The sequence below is a fragment of the Sardina pilchardus genome, chromosome 2 (genome assembly GCF_963854185.1).
Source record: "Sardina pilchardus chromosome 2, fSarPil1.1, whole genome shotgun sequence".
Taxonomy (NCBI): Eukaryota; Metazoa; Chordata; class Actinopteri; order Clupeiformes; family Clupeidae; genus Sardina; species Sardina pilchardus.
Genome location: NC_084995.1, coordinates 16,338,137 through 16,364,375, shown reverse-complemented (window position 1 = coordinate 16,364,375; position 26,239 = coordinate 16,338,137). Strand labels below are relative to the sequence as shown.

General features: G+C 44.1%; 2 protein-coding genes across 3 annotated transcripts; both read right to left on the bottom strand.

The window, feature by feature from the left end:
- Positions 1-9,182: 9,182 nt before the first annotated feature.
- On the bottom strand, positions 9,183-19,500 carry cpz (carboxypeptidase Z). Of its 2 annotated transcripts, none has more exons than XM_062520502.1 (11): positions 19,323-19,500; positions 18,698-18,727; positions 16,989-17,363; positions 15,491-15,703; positions 14,803-15,035; positions 12,766-12,927; positions 12,015-12,173; positions 11,665-11,800; positions 11,336-11,475; positions 10,684-10,783; positions 9,183-10,243 (listed from the first exon to the last, which is right to left on the bottom strand). In XM_062520502.1, the coding sequence occupies exons 1-11, from the start codon at positions 19,405-19,407 to the stop codon at positions 9,897-9,899; spliced, it is 1,980 nt and encodes a 659-aa protein (XP_062376486.1). In that variant the 5' UTR covers positions 19,408-19,500; the 3' UTR covers positions 9,183-9,896. The 2 variants fall into 2 exon arrangements, with proteins under 2 accessions (XP_062376486.1, XP_062376487.1); XM_062520503.1 differs by having other exon boundaries at positions 14,839-15,035.
- Positions 19,501-20,848: 1,348 nt separating this feature from the next.
- Positions 20,849-25,305, bottom strand: gpr78a (G protein-coupled receptor 78a). Its single transcript, XM_062551359.1, has 3 exons — positions 24,635-25,305; positions 24,121-24,234; positions 20,849-21,086 (listed from the first exon to the last, which is right to left on the bottom strand). Exons 1-3 carry the CDS (start codon positions 25,303-25,305, stop codon positions 20,849-20,851), a joined length of 1,023 nt encoding a protein of 340 aa, XP_062407343.1.
- Positions 25,306-26,239: the final 934 nt, after the last annotated feature.

Sequence of the window (26,239 nt, the reverse complement as noted above, 5' to 3'; positions counted from 1 at the left end):
GCATTATCTGTGACGCCTCATAGTCATGAAGGTGTCAAGAATAACAGCCCTGCGTCCCATGATGTTAAACTTCATACCAACCTTTCTCACAGGAATTGCCTGGTATAAAGACTGTAAAACTATACTACAATAATATAATACAGCATAACACACAATTATATTTTTAAATGTATATATAAACGGCACAAATGGGTGCACAGAAAACTTTTTTTCGCTTTAGGAACATTTATAGTAACTTCTCACAGACATGCAGGAGTTGGGTGATCTTTGATATGTCAGTCACTTATTATTGTTATGTAATTGTTATATGAATACATTAAACAAAATGGATAATAAATTAGAAAACAAGTGAACTGGAGAAAAATTTTGCGTCTTTTTGTCTTTCAAGTCTGCCGAGTTGTTTGTGCTTGGCGGGACTTTTGCGCTGATCTGCTGTCCGGTCCGGAGCAAAGGCTGGGCCAGATGGCCGTCGTGCTCACGAGTGGCAGCACGGCGCAGGCGCAGGCTTCCCGACGCTGCCTGACGCTGGCCTACCTGTGAGCAGTCTGAGGCTAATGCAGCCTGGCAGCCGTGGGCAGGCCCCCACAACCCTTGCGCCCTCCCCCAGTAATTGGTGACCTCTGAACCTGACTCACATGGGGGAGCAGAGGGCGACAGAACGGAGCGAGGAGGACGCCCAGGGAAGGGGGAGTGCAGCGAGAGGAGCGGAGCAGGGCCATGGAGGCCATTCCATCCTGCACACCGCCGTGGACATGTGAGTGTTAGTCACAACCACCACTTCCTGTTTTTTTCACACACTGAACGACACGCAACGTGGTGGTGGTTGATTTTTAATTGATTTGTATGCCAAAAGCCAAAATGAGAGGTCTGTGTGTCCCAAAGTGGCCATTTATTCAGTCATTCAGTACTTTCAGCGGTGTGATCAGCATTTATGCATCTGAAAATATTTACAACCTGAAACCCCCCCCAAAAAAATTTGGACACTTTGTGAAATGTGAATAAAAAAAAGAATGCTATGATTTACAAACCTGCAGCCCTGTATTTAATTGAGAACTGTTCAAATATAACTTATCAGTTGTGGAAGGAGAAATGTGACTATTTCATGGAAAATATAAGCACATTTTGAATTTGATGCCAGCAACATATCAAAAAAAGTTGCAACAATAAGCTGGAAAAGTAGTGTGTGATAGCGATAAAGTAATGTAATGATAAAGACAACAAAATGAGGAACATTTCTCAGCTAAACTGGATTCATGATTGGGTAATAAAAAAGAGAGTCCCTGAGAGTCTCTCAGAAGTAAAAATGTGGAGGCATTCATCACTTTGTGTAAACCTGTGGAAATTATCAAACAATATAAGAATAATGTTTCTTATCATACTTTTGAAGGATTTGAGGATTTCATCACCTATAGTATAATATCATTAACATATTCATATAAACAAGGGGTAGGACTGAAAACAAATATTTGATGGTCATTGTTTTTGGATGTCAGATGACACTGCATTAAAATCAGACCTTTTTCTGTAGAGGAAATCATTGTGTAAGCTCAGAAAAACCTCTGATAACCACTGTCTATGAGCACAGTGTAATGCTCCATTCACAAGTACTACTGTAGGTGCTAGTGTAAACTCTACCGTGCAAAGAAGGATTTTTAGTTAGACATACAGTAACACAGAAATTCTACCATCTTGTCTGAGCCTGAGCTCATTTAAAATGGACTGAGGTGAAGTGGTAACCTGTCCTGTGGTTAGACCAATCAACATGTGCAATTATGTTTGGAAATCATAGACTTCTCTGGACTGAAGAGGAGAGGGAGTCACTATCTAATGTATCCAACTGGTTATAGTCAAAACAGCAGTCAAAACTCAGCATCCATAACGCTGTGGAGGTGCATTAGTGCTTATGACATGGGTATTTTGCACATCGGACATGACACAATCAATTCTGAATGATGTACACAGGTTCGTTTGAGCAACCTATACGGTTATCCAGACAATTTTTGTCTTTTCAGGGAGGACCTTGAATATTTCAGGAAAATAATGGCAACATTAATTCTGCACATATTTAAACAATATTTATTCAAAGAGGAAGAGTTCAGGTGCTAAAATAACCTGTCTGCACCTTACACCTGTCCAGGGGCGGAGTGGGACACAAAAATCCACCGGGAATATTCTGACCACACCGGCCCCCTACCGAACCAAAAAAATGCCAGCACCACGCATTCTTACATCTCTACCTTGCCCTCTCCTTGGGCCTGCTCCTGCACCTCCTGCTGCACCTCTCACTGCTTCTCTAACTGTTCCTGCACCTCCTACTACACCTCTCACTGCATCTCTCACTGGGTGTGCTCTTCTCCCTGGGCCCCTTGTTCTTACTCTTCCTTATCCATATACTACAGTATTTGTCTTTTTCTGTTTCTGTTTCCAAAAACATCACCTCCTCCTTCAAGTGTAAATGTAATAGAGAGAAATAACCCCTGCCACTGAGTCTAAGACAGACTGGAATCAGCTGTGGTTGGCCCCATACCCAACATAAATCATCCTTGTGCCAATTATTCAATTGTTTGTTTATTATCAGCTGAGATATATTGTTTTTGAACTGATACCATTGCAGAAGCAGACGTTAAGGTTTGGAATATTGTTTTAATTGTAGGGTGTTGTGTGTTAACATCTGTAAATAATAGAAAAACGATCCATAATTTTGTTAAGAGGTATAACTTGTCTGTTAAGAAAATGTAAGGATGGTTCACTGCCTACATATTGTGCGAAAACGACATGAAATGTGTGAATGGTATGGCCACAAAAGACGGATGCTGTGCTAGTTGGGAGACTTAGAGTTTTGAAAATGTGACAACTGTTTGGACAATTCACGCTATGTTAGCCACTGAAAAAAACTGTAGGCTAAGCCATTGATTCGTTTGAAATGTAAATGAGTTAACTAGCTTGTGATATTTTCCGTCTAGCAATAGTAACGTAGTTGAGCTTTGTGTCAGTGTTTATCATTCTGTCAAATTTACCTGCACTCGTTGATGGCCGTGGACTTGGCTACGGATAAATCTGTTTTGAGCATTTAGATGCATGCTCCTCCAGCAGTCGCTTCTTCTTAATTCTGCCCTTTTCAGTCCCCTCTTTCTCGTCTTTCCTCTTCTTGCCTTCCATATTAATCACGTAAGCACCTGCTAATCCGTTCACTATCAAAACGCTACGTTCACTAATACAGGCTAAAGGGCCATGCCATTAAAGGAGGGGCCGCTCATCTATCCCCCTACATTTCTGTAATAGACTTGACCTAGCAAACGTATTTGCGATTCCCAGGAGGCTTTGCTGTTCTATTTTGAATTTATTTGTGACCAAAAGAGTTAAATAACACTTTAATAATATATGAACAATTAAATCAAGACACCCAAAGGCTACATACTAATGCACTGATGAGAGAGAACTGAGATGAATAGGCCTGTAATTAATATGTAAGGTAACCATGACTAAGGTATATATCACAACTGAATGGTTTATATAGTGGTTGGCTTCCTCAGTTGCATGAATGAACTTTGGGAGACTTCTTAGGGGACTGAAGTTCGTCGAACAAACTCTTATGATAGTAAAAAAAAAATGCAGGGCTACTAGCGGCCGCTCAGGCCTGTCATGGGCCAAATCAAATGCAACATAGGCCGGCCGGCCTGGCGGGAAATGTCCCGAATCTCCCGATTACCACTCCGCCCCTGCACCTGTCTGTGTAACACGGAGTGCATCACGGAATGAAAAACAGAAGAAGACCCTCAACTGTTGAGCAGCTGAAATCCTATTTCGGCCAGGAATGGGACCACATTTCACTCTCAAAACTCTAGCAACCAGTCTCCTCAGTTCCTGAACATTTACAGAATGTTGTTAAATGAAGAGGAGAAGTAACACAGTGCATCTATCCTTTTTTTGAGACAATCAATTCAAAATTAATTTTGTAATAAAATAAATAAAGTTTCTCTCCTTAAACAGTGGATGTGTTGTCTTTGAACTATTCTCAATTAAATATAGGCTTGAAGAAGAGGGTAGAGTTTGAAAATTCTAACATTCTTTTTATCAAAGCATCCCAACTTTTTCATAATTTTGGTTGTAAACCCAGTTTTGACAAAACATCTTTAAAACGTTCATAAAGGACGTTACCTTAAATAAACGTTCATACATAACGTCTATACATAGTAACGACTCCCTTCATAAAGTGTTGCAATGTTAAAGTTTGAGCCCTGATTGCTTGAAGTAGGCAATCAGAATGTGTAATAAAGGTTATTTTACATCTTGTTGTTCATTTAACTAGGCATCTAATAATTGGACAGGAGCCTCACTGTTATGCAAAAGAAAATACATAAGTACACACATAAATACAAAGATAGCTAGATTGACACATAGAGATATATAAATAAATAAATAAACACATGAATACATAGATAGATAGATACATCTTTGGCTTCTGCCTAGACAAATCCCATTAGTCATCCGCGTCTGGCTTCTTTGCTCTTCAGGAAGCCGGTGGCCTCTGTGGTGTTTTTCCCTTTTTTCTTCCTTCTTTTTCTCCATATGAATCAATTTGTCTCCACTGACAGAAAATAATTGCAAAGCAAACAAATTATCTCTGCCACATTGAGCACAACTCACCCCGGGGAGACGCCATGATGGCGGGGCATGGTATTGCCCATGAGTGCATGCACGAGAGCGAGAGAGAGAGAGAGAGAGAGGGAGAGAGAGAGAGAGAGAGAGAGGGAGAGAGAGAGAGAGAGAGGGAGAGAGACGAGGGGCTTTATGTATAATCTCCATGTAGTGGCATTTGTTCTGATAATTACTGAACTGTACGTTCTGAGCGGAAGGCAGAACGTAAAGAGAGAGAGTGTGTGTGTGTGTGTGTGTGTGTGTGTGTGTAGGGGGGGGGGGGAGCTCAGAGCACGAGAGCAAAAACAAAGTGTGCTACACCTACAGTACACACACCTACAGCAACAGACGTATTGGTAGGAGCTTATAGCTACAGGGAAATTAAGGCCATCAAGCGGATAAAGTAGAAAGTGTGAAGACATATACGAAATAAAGGATGGAAGGACAACAGCAACATAGAAAGTAAGAGTGAGGTAAAAAGAGAGAGAAAATTGGAGAGAGAGAGAGTGAGAGAGAGCAAGAGAAAGAGAGAGAGAGGCATAAAGTGGCAGCATTTGCATTATATATGCAAAATGTGGAGTGCTGAAAAGTGTTGGGCTGTGCAAGGCAGTGCTCTCAGATTGAAAGTGACTACACAGTTCCGGCAAAGGCCACAGGCTGCTTCGGTTGGCTCCCTTTAGGATTTCGCTCGCCACTCAGGCTCCGAGCCACAGAACGCAGAACGCAGAACGCAGAACGGAGACTCCTCACAGCCGAGCTAAGAACAGTCGGCTTCAGACGCGGCCAATGGAAAACCCAGAGCTGCTTTCCATTTCCATTGTGCTGCTACACATACAGGACATGCATGTTGTAATAAATGTGTCTAATGGACATTGACACGGTGCTATTTTCTACCACACAGACACATTTGATTTCCTCGTGCGATAACAGACATGCTGTTTTTCACACTCTGCTTTTGCAAGGCTCAGTGGGGTACCTCTGAGGAAGGTTACTTGAGATGTTGTTTAAGCCAAGTCAAAAGGTATAGAACGCCTTCTTTTTTGTAAGCGAGAAAGAAAAACACACACACACACACACACACACATGAACACACACGCACATGGCGCACGCACACAGACACATACACACGCAGACACGCACACACGTACGTACGCACGCACACACACACAGACACACACACACACACACTCACACACACACACACGCATACACACACGCATACACACACACACACACACACACACACACACACACACACACACACACACACACACACACACACACACACACAGCTACTGTACGCTTCCAGATGGGCCCAGTAATGTAAAGCCTGCAGCACATTAAGTACTGGCTAAGCACTACATATCCCTGTAACCCATTTAATGCATAGCAACATGGACTCTACTCTACACCCCCCACCCCCCACCCCCCCACACACACACACATCACCCCCATAACACCAACAAATACAATCACTCCTAGTCATGGATATGTCACGGTTACGCTCTCTCTGGAATCATGGGTTAATTGCTGCATTCTCCTACTCCAGCGCACGCTTGCATTCACACCTACACATACTGTACCGTCAGCCTATCCCGTCTCAACTTAGGTAACGCAATACTTCAAGGTTCGAGCCGGACTTAATCTATATCATTCTTATACAATTTATGTGGCGGAGAATTCCCCCACCCCTCTTCAAGGCCCAATTATGGCCTGGCGATGGATTAACCCAGTAGGTCAGAGCCACAGTCCACAGAGAGTGGCTGGGAGACGGGGGGGAAGGGACAGCATGTCCAGTGCTGTCTATGTAAGCATGGCTAAGCCTTCATACTGTAGATCCTATATGGAATTTGAACAGTGATTTGGGTTGGAAATCATGCTACTGCTCCTAGGTGGCACATTAAACAATGAGAGATTTAAAGGTGCAGTCATAGGTCATTTCTGTTTAAAGTTTATGTTTATATATAAATGTATTAGCAGATGCTTTTGGACCAAGGACTGAATGAAACACACCAAAGACGCAGCTCACCCCTCCCTGGAGTATTCCCAGAGAAACTCCTTGTAGGATTTCATTTTTGCGTGGGGGACAGGCTACCCCCAGCTTTTGTTTGTTTCCAGTTTTCGGAGCCTGGGTTTTTTTTTTACAGTGCACTCACAGAATGGGCAGCTATAGGGCATGATTGGTTGGAGATGATTGGTGAGTGCGACAAAAAATGGTAAGGGCTGAAAATCACATACAACCACTGACTGCACCTTTAACTCTAACCCCATAAAGTCCCCTGTACATGACATGTGAAGTTCATAAAGATCACATGTAAAGGCATGATTAAGAATTGATGGTTCTGGAAGTGAAAAATGGAAAAGGTAAAAAGGTAACGATAAGAAGGTAAATATATAAGATATAATAACTGTTAACAATCTGAGAATACTTAATAAAAAAAAAAAAAGTATTATATCGCACTAAATGACCAAACAGCAACAATCTCCCTTCACCCAACTTGTCCTTCGCCAGCCTCTGTCTTCTACCCTTCCCAGGGGAACACAGCTATCTGCATTCCCTGGAGTCAGTAGAGCAGAGCGGGAGAGTGTCCCACTGCAGGGCCTAACTTCTCCAGCACCGCCACACCAAAGAGTCAGCCACAGGGCTGTCTGATGCTGGAGGCCTGACAGGACAAATGATTTGAGTCATGTCACGTGTTAACATGTGACAGCATCTCTCTCTCTCTCTCTCTCTCTCTCTCTCTCTCTTTCTCTCTCTCTCTCTCTCTCTCTCTAGTACCTGTGAACTGATATATTCTGGAGATTGTTATTTGTACTTGGCTGACTTCAGCAAAGGTGAGAGCCACAGCAGCTTTTGAACAGGCTGCTCTTCCTCAGAGTGCTCAACCCGTAAGCGAAGTGAGGAACCAAAAACGGCCGCTTGTTTGTCACAGGATGCCTGCACCCATTTTCCCGAGCGTCTACAGAGGGCTACACAACACCAGCCATTATAACTAAAGCTAACAGTGGACACCAGTGGACGGACAGGATCTCCCCTGTAAATGGCCACATATACCCCTGAGGTGATTCACGACTCAGCGCCACCAAAGCCCTCAACATGTAGCGTGCGTCCAGCTTAAGGGTCATTTACGCCTCCGCGGTGTTTGTCCTCGCACCTTCCCCTCGGCCCGCTCCTGGGGGTGGACACAGCGAGCAGTGTGGGGAGGGGGGGGGGGGGGGTGATGGAGAGAAAGTGGACCCTTGGGGCAGAAACACAAGTCACATAAGTGCTGGGAGTTTCACCAGGTCTGTGAATTTGGGTAGACTTGAGAGCCAGGTCAAACTTGACCTTGACAGCTTCAAGCAAGCTTGAAAATTCAGCAATGGTAACACGTGTGTGAGCTTTTGAATGTAAAATTGGCCAGCGAAGAGGAGAGGAGTCGGTTGTTAAGTATAGCCTAACACGTAAATGTTTCGTTTAACTGACTGTTTTCTTAAAATGACTTTTTCAAGTAGTGTGATCCTTTGGTACCACAAAGGTGGATTTCATAAGTGGATGTCCGAAATCCATTGCAACTACAGCCATTCATGCTAAAATTACCCCTTTTCCTTTACTGCAGCTTTGCCAAATTATCATTTCTGATCAATGACTCATCAAAACTCAGAAAGCTCAAAAGCTAAATAAAGTTACATGATACCACATTTTTATATTTTCACTTCAGAAGTTCATATGATTTTTTATGGAAACACAGTCCAGTGTCAGAGTTTTTACTTTGATATTCAAAAAGTTTTCAAAACCCCACAAATATTTGATATTTATGCTTATATCCAGCTACATATTTCACATTTCAAAGAGAAGTAAAACATAGATGTATTTGAATATACTGTAAACCCCTAAAACTTTCCTGTACAGAAATGCTTTCGCTCACTCCAAGTTGGTTAAAATGGAGGATTAATGATTTGGACTCTGCTGCCACCTGCTGCTTATAGTGTTGTTGAGCCTTAAAGGGATAGTTCGGATTTTAAGACACGAAGTTGTATGGGTTCCCTGTCAGCAACGTAGTGCATCAGCACTGACTTACCCCCGACAGCGTCCTGTGAGCCGAGATCCAGCCGGTTTTTGATCGTTTTTGATGCCGGACTATTTTCTTCAGCAAGTTTCTGGGGTCACGAAAGTAAAGTGTTTTTCTTCTCAAAACCATATGCGTTCAACAGAGTGATATATTTGCACCACAAAAACGTTGTCCAGCTGTCAGTAGCGCGCAGTGATAGGAATCGCGAAAAATAAGTAAGTGATAACGAGGTTTGAATTTTTCCTGGACAACGTTTTTGTGGTGCATATATATCACTCTGTTGAACGCATATGGTTTTGAGAAGAAAAACACTTTACTTTCGTGACCCCAGAAACTTGCCGGACTACTTTCTTCAGCATCAAAAACGATCTAAAACCGGCTGGATCTCGGCTCACAGGACGCTGTCGGGGGTAAGTCAGTGCTGATGCACTACGTTGCTGACAGGGAACCCATACAACTTCGTGTCTTAAAATCCGAACTATCCCTTTAAGGGCAACAATGGCGTCACTTTGCACCAGGTTTTAATATTTTTTAATAAAAAATGGAGTACAGCTGAAAACCTCAAACTGATAGATTCACAATATAATCACAAGGCAATATTGCTATAATCTGTGAGTCAATGACAGCAGTGAAAATAACCAGAAATGTCACAGGTTTGAATATTTCAGTGGAAAACATGCAGTTTGGTGTGTGGAAAACGTGCCATTAGCTCTATCACCACCCTTTATCTATTCTTCTGTTTAGTTGTCCTTCAATAGTGCAGCAATAGACTGTTAAATATCCTGTTCTTAGAGTACCCTGAACTACCCTGAACTACACAACAATTGCCTTCCTTTTCTTTGGCCAGTAGGGGAGAGAGAGAGAGGGAGAGAGAGAGAGAGAGAGAGAGAGAGAGAGAAAGAGAGAGAGAAAGAGAGAGAGAGAGAGAGAAGGCAAAAGAGAGAGGACAAACAACATTACTGCCATTTAGCCATTCTGTCCTTAAATAAAGCGTTTACTCCCGAGGCACAGGGGCACCTGACCAGTGAAGCAGGGGCACGTCCACTTATATGTAGTGTCGACAGTTGGAAACGCAGCTCTCGTTGGACAAGTCATTCTCAGAGTGCTCTTTTATTCTCCCCCTGGGGGCCTTGCTGTGGTGGTGGGACTCAGGTAGCGGCGCGTGGGCCTGGGCACTCCCTGCATGGCAGCCTGCGTGGGCCGCCTTCAGTTCCTGAGGAGCCAGGTGGGAGCGGCGTTCCCCGACTGGGTGAAGTAGGCCCACCACCAGGGCTTCTCCAGCCTCTCCTCGCCGTTCTCCCCCAGCTCGCGCGTCGTGTAGCTCTCGAACTGGTTGTAGGGGTCGAAGCGCTCGTACGTCTCCATGCCCGGGATGTAGAGGTCGTCCATCTCCGGCTTGTACGGGACCCGCTTCAGCACGAAGTCCACGCGGCCGGCCCGAGTCATGACGCGCGGCAGGTTGATGCGCTTCACCGCTTTCGAGTAGCCGGACGCCGTGACGGTCACGACGTGCAGACCAGGGGTGAGCAGACGCCAGTAATCCCCGTCCTCCGCTGTACAGTAGCAGGAGTGCAGGTGGGGGTCAGGGACAGAGGGGAGGGGTTCAGAGGAAGGTTGAGACAGTTAAAAACAGTGTGTTGAAGACAGTGTGTTGAAGACACAGACTGCTAAAGACAGACCAGGTTGTGTGTAATAGAATACACATTTTTACAAATGCTACTGAGAGAGCTGCTTAATCTTCATTTACAGACATTTGATTCATCAATTGGTCATTTTCTTTTCACCAAAAGTGCTACTGAAAGGACAAAAAGTGCAAAATGACATAAAAATGTTACACAGGTGCCAGATAGGGAAGAGATAAAGTCGATCTGACATGAATTTAATGCCTCCATTTCCAGGAAGCATGACTTCCCCTGTAGAGGAACATACATGTTTTGAAGCAGAGCTGTTTTGACAGGAAGCCGAGGACCCTTATGGCTTTGTGATGGCTCACCTGTTGTGATGTCGTGGCGTATTCCCTTCACGGTTACGACTGCCCCTTTAATCCCGTTGCCATGCTCATCTCTCACCACGCCCTTGATTCCTCTGTGCACCTGGAACAAGTCAACATGAGAGAGGCCTTCAGATCCCCACAAGAATCATGCAACAGTCTTCAATTCACACCAGCGGTGTAGTCTAGTTAGCTATTATGCTGTGAGATGTAGTAGTTAAATGTAGTGGGTATACTATGATCAACCCCAAATGTATACACATCCTTGCCTACCACTATACTACTGATTCACACTATTCAGTGTTCAATTCTACATACATAAGACCACTTCAAAATATTTGTTGATAAGTTAACATAGAACTTGGTGTTGATTTTTGCTGCTAATGCTAGCTTTGCTAACCATTCCACTTGGTTAACCATTGAAAGCTGTATATAGATGGATAGATGGATAGATACTTTATTAATCCCCAAGGGGAAATTACAGTTATTAATATTATGTATTGTGTACTACATATGTAATGATCAAAGTTAGTACTGAAGCACATGACAAACAACTTAAAGAAATGCAAGTGATGATAATAACATGGCTATGAAAGGCCACAGTGGATAAACTCTGGATCAAAATGTGCAGAGCATTGTGGGTAAGTGGACCTACGGCCTCCATGAAGCTGAGGAGGGACTCTTTATTGCGTCTCCACTCCGGGTAGAGCTCCGCCTCCGACGGAAACTTGTCACAGCCCAGCTCCACCGTCACCTCGAAACAGTTGCTGTGCAGGTAGTTAAAGTCAGCCATACCTGCAAAAGAATGAGGCATTGGGGACAGTATGGACATCTTCAGGCTACAGGGTGCTAGCTATAATGAAATGTTGAACTTCATACTGTGCAATGCAAAGGGATCTCTCTGTCCTGGAATAAAGTCAATGCACTAGGTGCTGAAGTCTGAGTATAATACTGTAAATGTGACATTCTGTGGGAGTAAAATACCTCCTGCGAAGCTATACCACTGGGCCCCATTAATGATGCCCCTTCTATTGATAAACGACGCGCCACATCTGTTTGTGTTGTTGTTGGCCATCTCAGCATGGGCATCAGCATAAATCCTGGCCAACTGCTTGAACATCTGTCATCAAAGTGAATCATTTCAATTATTATATTGTTATCATAAATATTGTATGTTGTAGTATAATGTGATTATGTGGCTTAAGAAGTATACAACAATATTGTTGTCACAAAAGCCCTTCCTCCCCAGTTAGCCCAGCTCCTTAGCAATTAAGCCACCATGCTACCCCCTCCCCCAGGATCATGACCCCTGAACTGTGACTGTGACCCTTGACCTGCTCGTCGGGCGTTGGCGAGTGCATCTTCTCCTCCTGGGGGTGTCTGGAGAAGTCGAAGGGGTAGGACACCACCAGCTCCCCGCCGTGCAGGCTGGCCGAGAGCACGAAAGGAATGGAGCGGATCCATTTCATCACGGCGTAGGTCTCTGGAGCCACCTGCAGGGCAACACAGGGGTGAGAACAAAAAGGAACCCAAGCTGCCATCTTTGCCCATATAAGGAGATCCGGGTGTTAATTGAAGCTAACAACCTATTGCAAGTTGTATTGTGAGTTAGCTCTAGGGTAGCAAAGATCAAAGTGTGCTATCTTCACCTACTGAAGATCACGGTAAACACTTGAAGGCAGAGGACAAAACTGTGCAGCGCAACACGTCTGCATTTCCAATTTCTTCGTCCCTGCAAGAGTTTAACAGTTATTTACAAGAGTTTAATGTTATTTTCCCATAGAAAAAATCTGAAAACACCGGATCTCCTTATTTGGTCAAAGATTTTTTGTAGTTGAACTTCAGAGGTCTATTAGAACCGCCTGAGGAGCAAGGGTCCGTTAGTAAGCTATTAATATGAAAGAACTACGTTCATTTGAAGGCATACGACTGTATGAATACACAAATCACAAATGTTAACAAATCATAATAAACTATTTCTGCATCAGTCTGCTATGTTAATGCCATGTTTCTGAAATCCCAGTGTGATAAGTACTTGATGGAGAGGTCCTGCTAGTTCCAGTGTTGTTGATGGTGCATTGGTACCTTGCCAAACCAGTAGGAGTCGGGGATGGGGATGTGGTCCACCCTAAAGCGCCTGAAGCGCCGGCGACTGTACGCGATGCTGGTGAGGGCGGGGAAGTTGCGGTTCAGGTCCAGGTTCTGAGCGTTGCGGCGGCCACTGGTCCATCCGTTAAAGAGGTGCCCCTGTAGATGTTTCCCCACACACAGCAGCAGTCAGGACAGGGAAACCTTAATTACATCGTTATAGAGAAATAAGCAGACACAGCTCTCTTATTGTGCTTTTTTTGTTTTGTTTTCTTGTTGTGAGTACTGACTCCAGATCAGCCACTGGAAAACAAATGGCATATTTTAGTCAGGGCCTGTTTCATGTTACAAAGTACAGTGCAGTTCAGTCTGACAGTACACAGGAAACACATATAATTGGCAGTTAAAGGTATAGAGAGTGAAGTCATTAGAGTAGCATTATTTAAAAGGTTTATCTTTAGCTGCATGTTGAAAGAATTAACAAAGTATGATATTTATCAGGGAGAAAGAAATTACAATTTCATAATGGACCAACACGGTTCACGGGATAGCAATCAGATCCTATTAATAAATGGCCAAAAAAGACTGGTTTAGATTTGTAATAGATACCTGATTAACAACATTGTATAGTTATTTGTGTAGTAGTTACAGCTATTTTGTAGAGCTGTTTTATTTGTTCCAATTTTAATGATCAACAAAATGTTGAAAGTAGTAATAGGCCTGAATGATTTTCCTGTTCTTGCCAATAATCCATTCATGTTGTTCAAAGCACTGAAGTTCTGAAGCACAAACTGTATTTGAACTGCCCCATAACAAGACTGAATGCTATCACTTCAGCTCTCAGTCTAGACCTGTTAAGCTATGCATTCAGATTTCAGCCAAACATCCACTTTATACTTACTCAGGGCACTATAATTCCTCTGTGATACCTCCCTCGGGTGATGTTTTTTTTTTTTTTTCAGCTTACTTTGCAGTTACCTATATACCCAGACAAGACTGACCATATACCAATCGAGTCTGAACAAGCAGAATATGTTGTTGTGGGGCACCCTGGAACATGGATGATGTTAAGGTTCTGAATGCACACCTTTACAGCGTGACAAGATTGGCATTAACAGGCTTAGTGACAGTATTCAGTCTTCTGGTACAGGGCAGTGTCTGGACGTTTCAGTTTAACATTTCTTGTGGTAGTCCGTGCTGACCCTCTCAAAAGAAGGGAAGGGAAGTTGAATTAGCTTTGTTGACTATGTTATTCTACAGGAGGAATCAGAAGAAGTTACAGAAGTGAAGTTGAATTAGCTTGGTTGACTATGTTAATCTACAGGGTGAATAATATGAGGTTCACAGACACAACAGACACAGCCAAAGGAGGAGACTAGACAGGAACTGGACTCCGTATGTGATGTGATCATCTCATTTGTCAAAACAACGTTGATGGCAGTTTTGACAAACTCCAAACATCTGACTGACTTTACGATGGAAAGATGAGATCTTTTAGCTGCACTGTTGTGTCCATTAGCCTGCTGGGAACACTTAGTTCTAGTTTGAAAAAGAAAGTAGAGAGTAAAGTATCATTAGTGGGAACTAAAAGGACATGAGCATTCATTTCCTATATTTGCGGATGTAAAACAAATGCAATGAATGAGATTGGTTGAGCACCTCTGTGGGGTGGGACCACTCAATGGTTTACAGCAGCTTACAGTTGAAAGTCAACAGGAGCCTGTTGTGCAATCAAGTGCAAGTTTAAGACTAAAACTGTCCTGTCTGTTGTAAATGCTCTTTGGTTTTTTTAACTCATGATAAGTTATCTAACACAGGCTTTGCTGAATGGTGTGGCCATGATTGCTGTGACGTGTGTCACACTAACTGTCCTCCCTAAAGCCACAGACACACTCTGGTGGTAGGAGGATGAAGCACCACGGCTGGGCCTGCAGACGGACGCACGGTGCGGGGCAGCACGGCACGGCGTGGCGTTGGGGCGCGTGGCGATCGGCTGGACCGGCTCGAGCCGTGGATTTAGGGACGGATATTTACTTCCTGGTTGAATTCAGGGTCGTTGCGATCGGCTACCTCAGCAGCGGCCAGCTCATAGCCGTCAGGGTTCATGGAGGGGAGGATGTGGATGCGGGTGGTGTTGATGAGCGTCTGGATGCGCTCATTTCCCAGCAGGTACTCCGAGCACAGGTACTCCGACAGGTAGATGAGAAGCTGCCGGCCCAGAACCTCGTTGCCATGCATGTTGCCCACGTACTTCATCTCTGGCACCACTAGAGGGCACAAAAGACAACAGTCACATTTTCTGTCTGTTTTTGTATGTGTTTTTTGCATGTTGTGCGTTTTGTATGTGTATTTTTTTTATTTATTTTTTAAAGATATTTTTTTGGGCTTTTATGCCTTTAATCAGACAGGACAGTGTAGGGTGACAGGAAACGAGTGGGAGAGAGAGTAGGGTGGGATCCGGAAAGGACCACGGGGCGGGAATCGAACCCGGGTCGCCGGCGTGCGTTGCAGGTGCCCCAGCCAGTCGACTGGGGCCTGTATGTGTATTTTTGCATGTATTCAGTTTACTACAACATATTTGGTTCAAGTTTGCTGTACTAATTATTGATTAAGATGTATTTCAGTCATTCCAACAGTGCAATGAAGCTTCTGGTCACCACAGTGTTCAAAAACGACCATACACACAGTGCCACAACAACCGCTTCGGCTGTAGCCTACTCACACAGCTCATGGTGTCCTGGGTTAGCGGAGAACTCGATGACCAGCAGGTCTTTACCGTCCACGCTGCGCCCGATGCTGTACGTGCGGGAGATGTGGGAGCATTTAGCGGCCGTCTTCTTCAGGATGTTCCACATCTGGGCGTTGGTGTGGTAGGTAAACTGGATGATGGTGGAAGGCTCGTCAGTAAAGTTGGCAAAGGCAGACTCTTGCCTTGCTGAGAATGCAGAATAAGGATGACAGTGAGGAATGGGGTCAATATGCCCACTCCACGCTACTCCAGCTAAATGATAAACATGATCAAGGCTTAACCCAGAGCTATCCAACTAGAGGCCTGCAGGCCGGATGCGGCCCGTTGGATTTTACCAGCAGCCCACCCGCAAACTGCATTCAATTCTGTCATCCATGACTAAGATAAAGGCACTTCAAATCAAACGAGAGCAGAGACTGCCTGCAAAAGTAAACAATGTCTCTTGCGCCTCTCACACTGGGCTGTCAGTTAACTTACACAGGAATTCACGCGATGGCAGCAGTAACGTTTCACTGTGGTTTATTTTACAAATATGAAATAGGACAGAAGCTGGATGTTAAAAGATAGCCTATCACTTGATTGAGACATTAAAATGTTGCTTATTGTTTGCAATTGTTGCTTGATTCCTTTTTAAAATATGAGCTAGACAGCTGACAGAAGTTAGAGTTGTGATAGTGAATGTTATAGAACTCATCCTCTGATACTATATTGCTAATTTATTTGACAAATAATCTATATGAACCTGCTCTATAAGCACCATGTGTCTGTTTGGAATTGTTTTGAGAGCCTATTGATGCATCTGAATGTCCACAACATCTACTGTATTTTACCGAACTTTTACTGAACAAATGCAGCTGAATACTCATGCACTTAAGTCTCTTATAGCCACAATAGGAGTCATCTTCACAACAGCATATTTTGGGTGATCTGTGAAGACCCAGCGGTTTTCCTGTCTGGCCCACTTGGTAATGAAGTTTAATGGCCCTGGCTTAAACAATGGCTGAAATCAACAACATCAACAACCTCTCTATTCATAACAGACAAACAAATTGCAACCAGCTGAGACTGGAGAACAAGGTTGACAGTAAGGGACTTCTGAAAAGACCATGGAAAAGAAGAAGGAACTTCACTTCTCTGTCCTTGAAGCCTCATGCAGCCTTCAAATACAGTACAACATGACAACAGCACCACTGCGCCCTGAAACCCATTATTTGCAATGGCTTGTGCGGCGAGAGAAAGGTTTGCCGTTGCACAGAGCCAAGCGTCTCTGTCGTCACTTGGTGGTGACTACTACTTTGCACTGACCCCAGTGGCCAGCGAAGCACATACCACATCCCACGATGCAACATTCTCTCTCTCTCTCTCTCTCTCTCTCTCTCTCTCTCTCTCTCTCTCTCTCTCTCTCTCTCTCTCTCTCTCTCTCTCTCTCTCTCTCTCTCTCTCTCTCTCTCTCTCCCTCCCTCCCTCCTACCTTTAAACTCGGACAGCGGGTCGTAGCAGCCCTCCTGGTCGCTGACGAAGAAGCGGTCGCAGTCCAGGAAGTAGGGCCAGGCCATGTCGATGCCCTCGAAGGCGTGGGAGCAGCCGCGGCGCACGGCCTCGCAGGAGCCGCGGCAGGGCTTGAGGGCGCGGCCGGCGCGGCACTGGGGGGCCAGCACGGAGCAGCCCAGCAGCCGCAGCTCCTCGGAGCACTCGCCGTGCAGCAGGCCGTGCAGCACGCTCAGCAGCAGGTACTCGGCGCCCTGCTCGGCGTCCGCGCGGCTCCGGTGGCCCAGGATGTTGGGGAAGGTGATGTGGCTGTAGGGCATGTCCTGACAGTAGGCCAGAGACATGTCCGTGCAGGTGACTTGACACGCACGCAGACGTAACAGCACAAAAACGCACACACGTACAGCACACACGTACAGCACGCGCACAGCGCGCGCACGCACACACACACACACACACACACACACACACACACACACACACACACACACACACACACACACACACACACACACAAACACACACACAAAGGCAGGGATGGGGAAAATGTCAAGTCATAGCTCACAATAAGTGTACCAAGACACACACACGTACACACATACACACACACACACACACACACACACACACACACACACACACACTCACACACACCAAACATGTCTAAATTGAAATAATCACGTTCAACATTCTTCTTATTTTCATTAAATTCAAAACAACTAATTTTCCATGCATCATCAGTGAGTGTGTGTGAATGGATGAATGTGAACCATGGCATTGTAAAGTGCTTTGGGTGCTCATAGGAGTTGATAAAAGCGCTATATAAATGCAGTCAATTTACCATTTACCCATTTGTTGCATTCATAGCAGTGATTTAAAAAAAAAATGCATTTCATTGTCTCTGTACTCTGTACAATAACAATAAAGTTGAGTCTAATATAGTCTAATCTAAACTGACCTATGGGGTGCCATGAGGACACATCAGTGCATGACATAAATCATCAGTTTCTTTTACCATGTTGAATGTGAAATGTCGTAAGAGATGAGGAGGGTTAGTGTGGGTAATCTACAGATATGTGTTCCTGGATCTGCTGATCATACCAAAAACACACAGGTGGCTGATTGTCAAGCAAGAGCATGGCTGCTTTAAGAGGCCTTAGGCAGCAGTATAATTTACAGAGAGCCTTGCCTGATCCAAAACTCCCTCTTCCTACTGTAGTCTGGTTCAGGCAGGGTTCACCCAGCCTACCCTCTTCCCTCACTGCCTTTGCTTTTCTCTCACTTTCTTTTCATCCTTCTTTATTTCTAGGACTCCTTACCGCTCTCTCTGTCACTCTCTCTCTCTCTCTCTCTCCCAACCCCCCCACCTCCTTCTCAAAGAAACGTGTCATGTCATGTGATGTCTGTTGGTATTTGTGACTCTCTTTTTTTCCCTCCCTCTACCCGAAAAGATCAGGCCATGACCCCAAGGCCTCTACTACACGAGACCACTAAGATCACAGACAACAGATGCCAACACACACCCCTCCCCCCAGTCACTAAAAGCACAACATTTGTAGTTATTTTCTAAGTATAAAATTCAGCTATTTTCATGCTGAGACAAGTTTGCAGTACTTTCCAGTTACCAGTCCATAAGTAGAATTTGTATTGTAGAGCGTCTGAAGGCCTGAAATCGTCCGAAGACTTACTTACCTTTTTCTTCGTCTGGAATTTGGCATCTTCCTGAAAAAAATACATCATACGAAATAGTAATTCGCTGGTGCACCGGGTGATAACTCTGATAAATCTGTAATTTTGTTGAACGCTAGATGGTAGCAGAGAGCGTTCTTAAAATGCTCACCAACTTATTTCTTGGGATGCTGACATAAATATAGACTCCTCACTGTGATTCCCAGTACAACACAGAGCATGTAATTAGTCTGCAGAATATTGTTTTTGGTCTCCAGATCGTCCTCTTAACTCATAACAGAGACAAAACTACCCCACGCTAGTGAGAAGCACTGCCATTATAACCCATATAGTCTCTAAACATCATGTCTTAAGTTGGCCTAATAAAACGAGAAGAGAAACTAAAGACACTCTAGGTCTTCTGACACGTCATTAATAAAATATCATCGCAACAAACAGCGTTGATAGTTCTAGGCTACATGTTAAACTCTTGATAGGCTAATAATAAGAAAACTAGAAACTAGACCGGACTGGTAATAGATGATGCTATTACGCGCAGTAAGTTTACAAGAGAGCGGCACCATGAATGAGACATGATTAGATGTCCTAAGTAATTAATTGTTTTGTGTAAAATCATGGTCAACATCACCTAAAGCCTCGTCTCCAGGTTCACACGTCCGTGGCGCAGCAAAGCATGTCGCCAGAACACTGAGAAGGACGACCACGGAAGGCATTGTGTGCGCCCTGTGCGTTGTGATGTGGCAGCTTGCACAGTAGCCTGCTCTTGAAGTGTATGACCTCCCGTCGAAACTCTCTATTGCAAGAATATTCTCCGCAACTCTGCCAAAACGATCAAATTACAGGACCCCGCTGGCTGACCAGGAGGCGTGGACATCGTCCAAATTACTGGTAGGTGTTTCTTTCCAATAGTAAGCAATGGTTATCTAACCTATAGTTACTGTTAAATTAACATACCATGTACCCCAAACGGAAGAGGAATATAAAGTGCAAAAGTGTTTGAAGAAAGAAAAAACCTTACAAATAGGAAAACAAAAACCTGGAACACACGCCCATTTTCTTGGCGTTATTCTAAGTTTCCAAAGATGGTATTCCAGATGAATACCTCTGGCAAATCATTCTGACGCCTAAACCTGCAGATCACCTTCTGTCAGAGTGTTAAGCTTAAAATATTATTGCACAAGCATTCTTTTGAACAATATTTATTAAGGTGTCGTTATTTGGACTTTGCAGTCGGACATTAAAGACTGATGCAAAAAAAATTGTATAGCTCATGCTCCCTGGGAGTTGATAAATGCGTTTGTTCAAAGCGACTTACAAAACATTAGATTAAAAAAACAAACAAAAAAAACAATACGAGCAAAAAACAATAAGTAATAACCAACAATAAATGCTCAGAACAAAACAATAAACAACAATAAATAACAAGTGAGGTTTGCAAATGCGTGTATTAAGTGTGGCATTTTGGCCTTTCATTAAACTGGTATTTCTACAAAAGGTCCATTAGTGTGATAATTAACTGAGATCATTGCTACTGGCTGCACTGATAAGATCTAGCCATTCCAGACAGCAAATCTCCAATAGGCCATCTTGACTCCTGGTACACTCTTGAGAGAAGTGCAGTCAGGGGTAGGAATTTTCCCTAAACTTGTGAACAACAAAACAGATACAGTGATGGACTACAGTGTCACAGCACAACAAGAAGAGTTAGACCACACATAGTTTCCTCCTGCACTGTACAGCTTAGCTCTAAATTGGCATTTGCACAGTCATCTTGAAGTACTTTTAGGCTACTATTGAACAAAACCAACTCTTTTTCAAACTGAACCAAATAGCATACTGCCACAGACATCCATCCATGAGACACATGCTTTGATGTGTACAGTCTCTGGTTTTGAGAAGGCTTTGTCCAACAGGTTTGTTTGTGTAACACTAACAACAAACGGTCATGTATGTCGTCCCAGCAGTCAAGCATAAGGAATTAGCAGGATAGCTCATTGTTTATACACCTGAGTAGCCAAAGCCATTAGCCACTTGCTGACTCAGTATTCTCCCCTCGAGGTCAGTCACAGAGTGCTAGCATGCTAGTGCTAAGGTGTCAGTTCCTCTTAGTCTCTGGATGAGTTAATGTTCCGCTTGGCTTTAAGCTTGCAGAGGCTAGCTGCCTCTCCGCGAGAGGCCGTCGTTGTCCGTGTCTGCAGTGCTGCTGTGTCCTGAGGAGGGGTAGGCGCCGCGTCCCAGGGCCCTGTTGGCCATGCTGATCAGAGCCTTCTTGAACTGCTGGCGGAGGAGGGAGTACACAAAGGGATCAAGCGCTCCTTTGCTGTACGCCAGGCACTTGCTAACGATTCCCCAGTGACGGTCGATGTGAACGTCCGGCGCCAGTTCAGTTAACCTGTAAGACATGAACAAGAAGTGGTTGACTGCAATGGCATCTCCTAATTTCTCTCTCTCTCTCTCTCTCTCTCACACACTCTATCTCTCATATACCTGTGTACTGGTGTGTGCAACTTGTATGTGTAGGCCCTGTTTGTGTGTTTTATTCATATTTCAAATAAATACTGTATGTCCAGTCCTTCACCTCCAAGCACATGCAAACCAATAGTCTTGTGAAATGCTACTGAACAGTTAGCCAGATTGTTGTGTTGCAAACCAGGATCAGACACCGCTAAATACAGAGAGGAAACAAAATGAAAACAAAGGCATGCCAGCATTTCTGAAGGGAAACATATCATAATGGAATGAAGGCATCCGAAACACAGCATAGAATCTACAGTGCCTCTGTGTGCTTCTCCAAAGGAATCCTCAACCCTGAATCAAACCATTTTTGGAAAAGTCTTGACATTTGAGCTTGACAGCCAATATACCCCTCTCCTTCTCTTTATAGTCCTGAAGCAATGTGTTGATTGACTGGAACAGAGTAGTGTCCGAGCCATATCGTCTGTATATTTTGCCATGGACTACTGGCTACTGTATCTACATCATGCACATCCAGTCCTCTTTTATTATTCAGCAACTGCGAAGATCTTATGAAACAACCAAGACTCCAGCGCGCTGGCGAGGACGAGTTCAACTCAGCTGGATCCCACTTCCCCTGAACGAGCCTTGACGTCTTCCAACTACCTGCTAAGGCGGTAAACTGAGAGCAAAATTCCGAAAGCCATTCCGAAAGCCTTTCCCAAAACTACACACCTTGCCCAAGGCGGAAAATACTCGTAAATAGTGAGAAGGTAAGTATGGTGGCAGAGTTCCGTTGTTGAACAGCTCCCTGTGGCCGAGCTATTTCTGTTAGCTTTGGGGACGAGCAGTGCGTCTGCCCCCAGTGTGTTTGGCTGGACCTCTACATGCTGCACTTCCGCACCATGGTGTGTGAATCCACGCCAGGTAACTCCTACCTCCCTTACTCGCAGCAATCATCGCCGGCCAGGACACTCTCGCTTTCACTCTCGCCCTCGCTTTCGCCCTTGCTCTCGCTCCCCTGTGTGCACTGCTGCTTGTAGTGGGGGGGCTTTCACCCAATTGGACAGGTTCGGGCTCCAAGACGATGTCAAGTCGCTCCTTGCCTCAAGACAGCAAGGCGAAAAGGCAACCCCCCCCCCCCCCCTCACAGGGGGAGGGAGTTGCAGGAGTTATGCTTACAACTGCTAACCGAGCATAAAACCCTGGTAGCAGTTAGCCCAGTCACTTTGGAGCTCTAACTCACTGCGGTGTCAACTCACCAAGTACACTTCCACAGCTGGACACGGGGACACGTCAGTATCCTGCTTGTGCTGCACTGCTGCATTGATTCTGTTTCGGGAATACCAACCATGTTGCAACAGCACTCCGGTGGTGTGTCCCACGCGTGAATGTGTTGTCTATGGTGCTGTGCTATACATGTTGCCACTGGTTATCGTTGAGTGAACTTGGCAGAGAGAGAAGGGAAGGTTATGAAAGTAACCCTTGTTCTCTGAAGGAGAGCACGAGACGTTAACCCTTCCCTGCTTCACTGGCATTCTGGATCTGGTCTATTGATCACTTCAGAATATAAAAAAGGACTGAATGTTTGCAGAGCAGATATAGTCTTGTGGAATGCGTGGTTGGAGACTGGTACAGATCTATGAGTGCATCTAAGAATGACTTGCCATTGGTTCATATTTTGTGCGCATAAGATCTACTCCTTTTTTGAACTGGTTCAAACGTTGTGTTCTACTTCAGAGAACGTAAGTTATGTCTACAACTATGGATCTATGAGACTGACCGATAATCGTCACCACGGTCTACACCTGGAGGGATGGCATCAGAGAGTCAAAGGGAAGTAGAAATAGATCAGGGGTTATATGTAGAACCTTACATTACTGTATGCAAAAGCTACTGTACTCTGTGAAAGGGGAACTATGCAAGTTTTTTTTTCAGCTTAATTTGCCTTAACTAATCAGCTTCGGAGTCATTGGAATGGTTACTTGACTTAATTTTGGGTTGAATGAAATCGCCAAACCTGCATAGTTTCCCTAGCCTGGTCATACCAAACCCTCGTACTAATATCGTACAGAGGGTCTGGACCTACTCCATTCAGAATCGATTTCAGGCAGGAGGCGTGAACTCTGTTGAAGTCTGAAACGATTGGGCCTGATTTTACCCAATCGCTAACGTTTGGTCATGACAGCTATAGAGACTACAACGCGCATATGCTCGACGTCATCGTTAACACCCGCCTCCCCCCATCCCCCCCGTTCGCTGATTGGTCCGGATGGAATGCATCCTGAGAAATCGAGTTCTCTCGAGATTTCGGTATGACAGAGGACACCATGAGCTTTAAAACTGGTCAAATGACATCTTGCATTGTCGTCAACATACAGCATTTTGAATTATGGCCTGCTGCCATCTTTTTCCGATGGAAAAACTGAGAAAATCACATTTGAAGTTATGGCACTTTAAAAATATTTTCTGTAACTTTACATTTGTGTCTTGACTTACAAAAATGAAGTACCAACGGCAATACAATGAGAATGCAAAAGTTATAATACTATAATACTAATACTAGCAAAGGTGTAATCGAAGGTGGGAGTGATAGAAGTAGATAGAAGGGAGAAGGGGAAGAAGGGAGAGAAGGAGGAAAGAAGGGAAGTGTAAGGTGAGATGGTTTGTTGGAGTCTAAGGTGAGGAGGTACTCTCGGAAGAGTTGGGTGTTCAAGAGCTTCTTGAAGATAGAGAGGGATGCCCATGCTCACTTGGTACTCATATCACAACCACATTACTGATGGAGGTGGAGAGGTGGCGACGAGGCAAATGGAGAGGATTAGCCTACCAAGTGTAGTTTGTGCCACTTGGTGTGTGTGCGTGTTATGGGGTGTCATTACTGCATTGTTTATCTTGTACATTACGTATGTTTACAGCCACTTCCCACTTCAATAACCATTTTCACTTGATGGGTTTAGTTAATAACTCACCTTGTGATGACATAAGGAGCAAAGCAAACAACGAAAGTCCCGATGAAAATGCAGACCTTCTTTGTGGCTCTCTGTCTTCTTTTTTTCTGCTCCAAAAGGCACCGTTGTTTCACGCTGAAAGAGTAAAAAATCAATAAATCCATAAATCAATCAAAAGTTCCTCATATAAGGTAAAGCAGATTATTATTACCTTATTATTATCAAAGTTGGCTTACTATAGGAAAAAGACAATGTGAAATGATCCATCAAACAATATGTAGAGGATGTGCAATTTCTTTTCCCAAATTAACCTCCATAGCTTTGTAATTTTGGGTGGAGACTTTCCAAATACTCCACTGTGCAGGTTCCAGCTCACGTAAACTAGTTTTACTTTTTATAAGGAGAAAATACTCTTGTCTATCTCTTGGTTGTTAAATGTTTCTGTGTATGCCTCATATTCAAGTGTTCAATACATGCAGGGCAAAAGGTGATTGGGAACATAATATACTGTATGATTACTTCTGTGCTGTCATACCTTGGGTGAATGTCCACCAAAAGAAGTAGCGTCTGTACTGTTATCACGTCTATCCTTTTGCAATGAAAACGGGCCACTTTCAAAACTTTCTGGTAAGTGATGCAGAGAATGATGAGAGGAAGCAAGAAGCTGGTGGTCTGAAACACTATGGAGAATGCAGTGAACTTCGACCTTCCGTTTTCTGATCCGCCCAGGTGCAAGATGCAAGACGCATATGTGTGGCTGTAGCCTACCCAAGAGTATAACAGCGCAAAGATGGAGAAGGCAAAAGAGTGAATCCAGGTGTATCCTACTATTATCGCTGCGTCCTTATAACGCATTTTCATAGAGTAAGTTAGCGGGAAAACCACCGCTATCCACCTGTCTATGCTTAACGCAGCCATACTTAGTGTAGTGTTGATTGTTAGAAATATCTCCATAAAACTTATAGCGGCGCAAAATGGATCGCCAAAGGGCTTCTGGTCTCTGACTACTCCGGCCAAAGTAGCGGGCATGTTCATGATAGCAATGATGATGTTGCAGAAGGATAGATTCAGGATGAAGATTCCCGGCACTTGTCTTCGTATCTCGGCGCTGTAGATGAAACATAGCAGCACCAGCAAGTTGGAAAACAAAGACACCACGGAGATCACAATGATGAGGAGCTCCAGAAGAATATCCGACAAGTGCATTGCTTAACACTGAGTCACCAGATGCATTTAAGAAACAATCTTACATCATCAGCTGTATTCCAAAAATATTGATCCTTAAAGAAAGGCATTTTCAGCGACGACTGACAAGTTTAGAGTTATGGACGCATAATATCAGAGAGCTGTCCAGTGTACTGAAATTATCATCCAATGTTACATTTCCTCCAGTGGAATAATTTAGCACAGAAAAAAACGGCCGGCTCCTGTGATATTATACTTTGTACTTTACAGTATGCCACTAAAATGTTGTGCAAAAGGAGGAAAAGGTGCTCTCAGCAGCCCTGACTTCGAGTTTGCCATAGCCGGTCATGCGCAGGAGGTAAAGCCTCTGCTGGCGCGCTTGAGCTCACGTGCGGCTGGATCACTGCATGTGACATTTGCTCAATAAACCGTAATTTCGAACGGAGTGGGATACCGGATGACAGCATAGGCTATGTATTTCAGACATAATATTACGCTGTGAATAATTACAGCCCCTTGTTATCTAATTAATATGTGTGTGTGTGTGTGTGTGCTACAATTGACCTTTCAAAGAAGGCTCAATTAGGCTAAGTGTTAATCGGCTATAATAGGCTAATTTCCCTCTTAATTCAAATGTAATTCCAAAATATTTCAAGTCAAGCGTGGGAATGATTCAAGTGTGGCTGAACAAACTATATACTTTAGCTTAGCACATCCTGATGTGCTTGCAAGACGTAGGTGGTTGCACGAGAGCAAAATGAGCTGTAGGATACATAGGCTACAGCCCCATATTTGTGCCATGGCCGGTGCTTTTCATATAGCTACCGGCAGTAAATATAATATCCATGGCAACAGTCTTATCTGGGTAATTTTGGTATCCTTTGATCAAACAATATCCAGACTTACGAGGCACAGTTAACATTTGATGGGCTGTCTTTAAATGTCCAGCCTGAAG

Coding starts and splice junctions, on each gene's coding strand:
- gpr78a (XM_062551359.1), bottom strand. CDS start 25,305: ATGCACTTGTCGGATATTCTTCTGGAGCTCCTCATCATTGTGATCTCC. Junction 24,235..24,634: donor TTGGTGGACATTCACCCAAG/GTATGACAGCAC, acceptor TTACTCTTTCAG/CGTGAAACAACGGTGCCTTT. Junction 21,087..24,120: donor GCTCCTTATGTCATCACAAG/GTGAGTTATTAA, acceptor CATGTCTTACAG/GTTAACTGAACTGGCGCCGG.
- cpz (XM_062520502.1), bottom strand. CDS start 19,407: ATGCCTTCCGTGGTCGTCCTTCTCAGTGTTCTGGCGACATGCTTTGCT. Junction 12,174..12,765: donor ACTCCTACTGGTTTGGCAAG/GTACCAATGCAC, acceptor GTTGCCCTGCAG/GTGGCTCCAGAGACCTACGC. Junction 10,244..10,683: donor ACGCCACGACATCACAACAG/GTGAGCCATCAC, acceptor GCTACTGTACAG/CGGAGGACGGGGATTACTGG.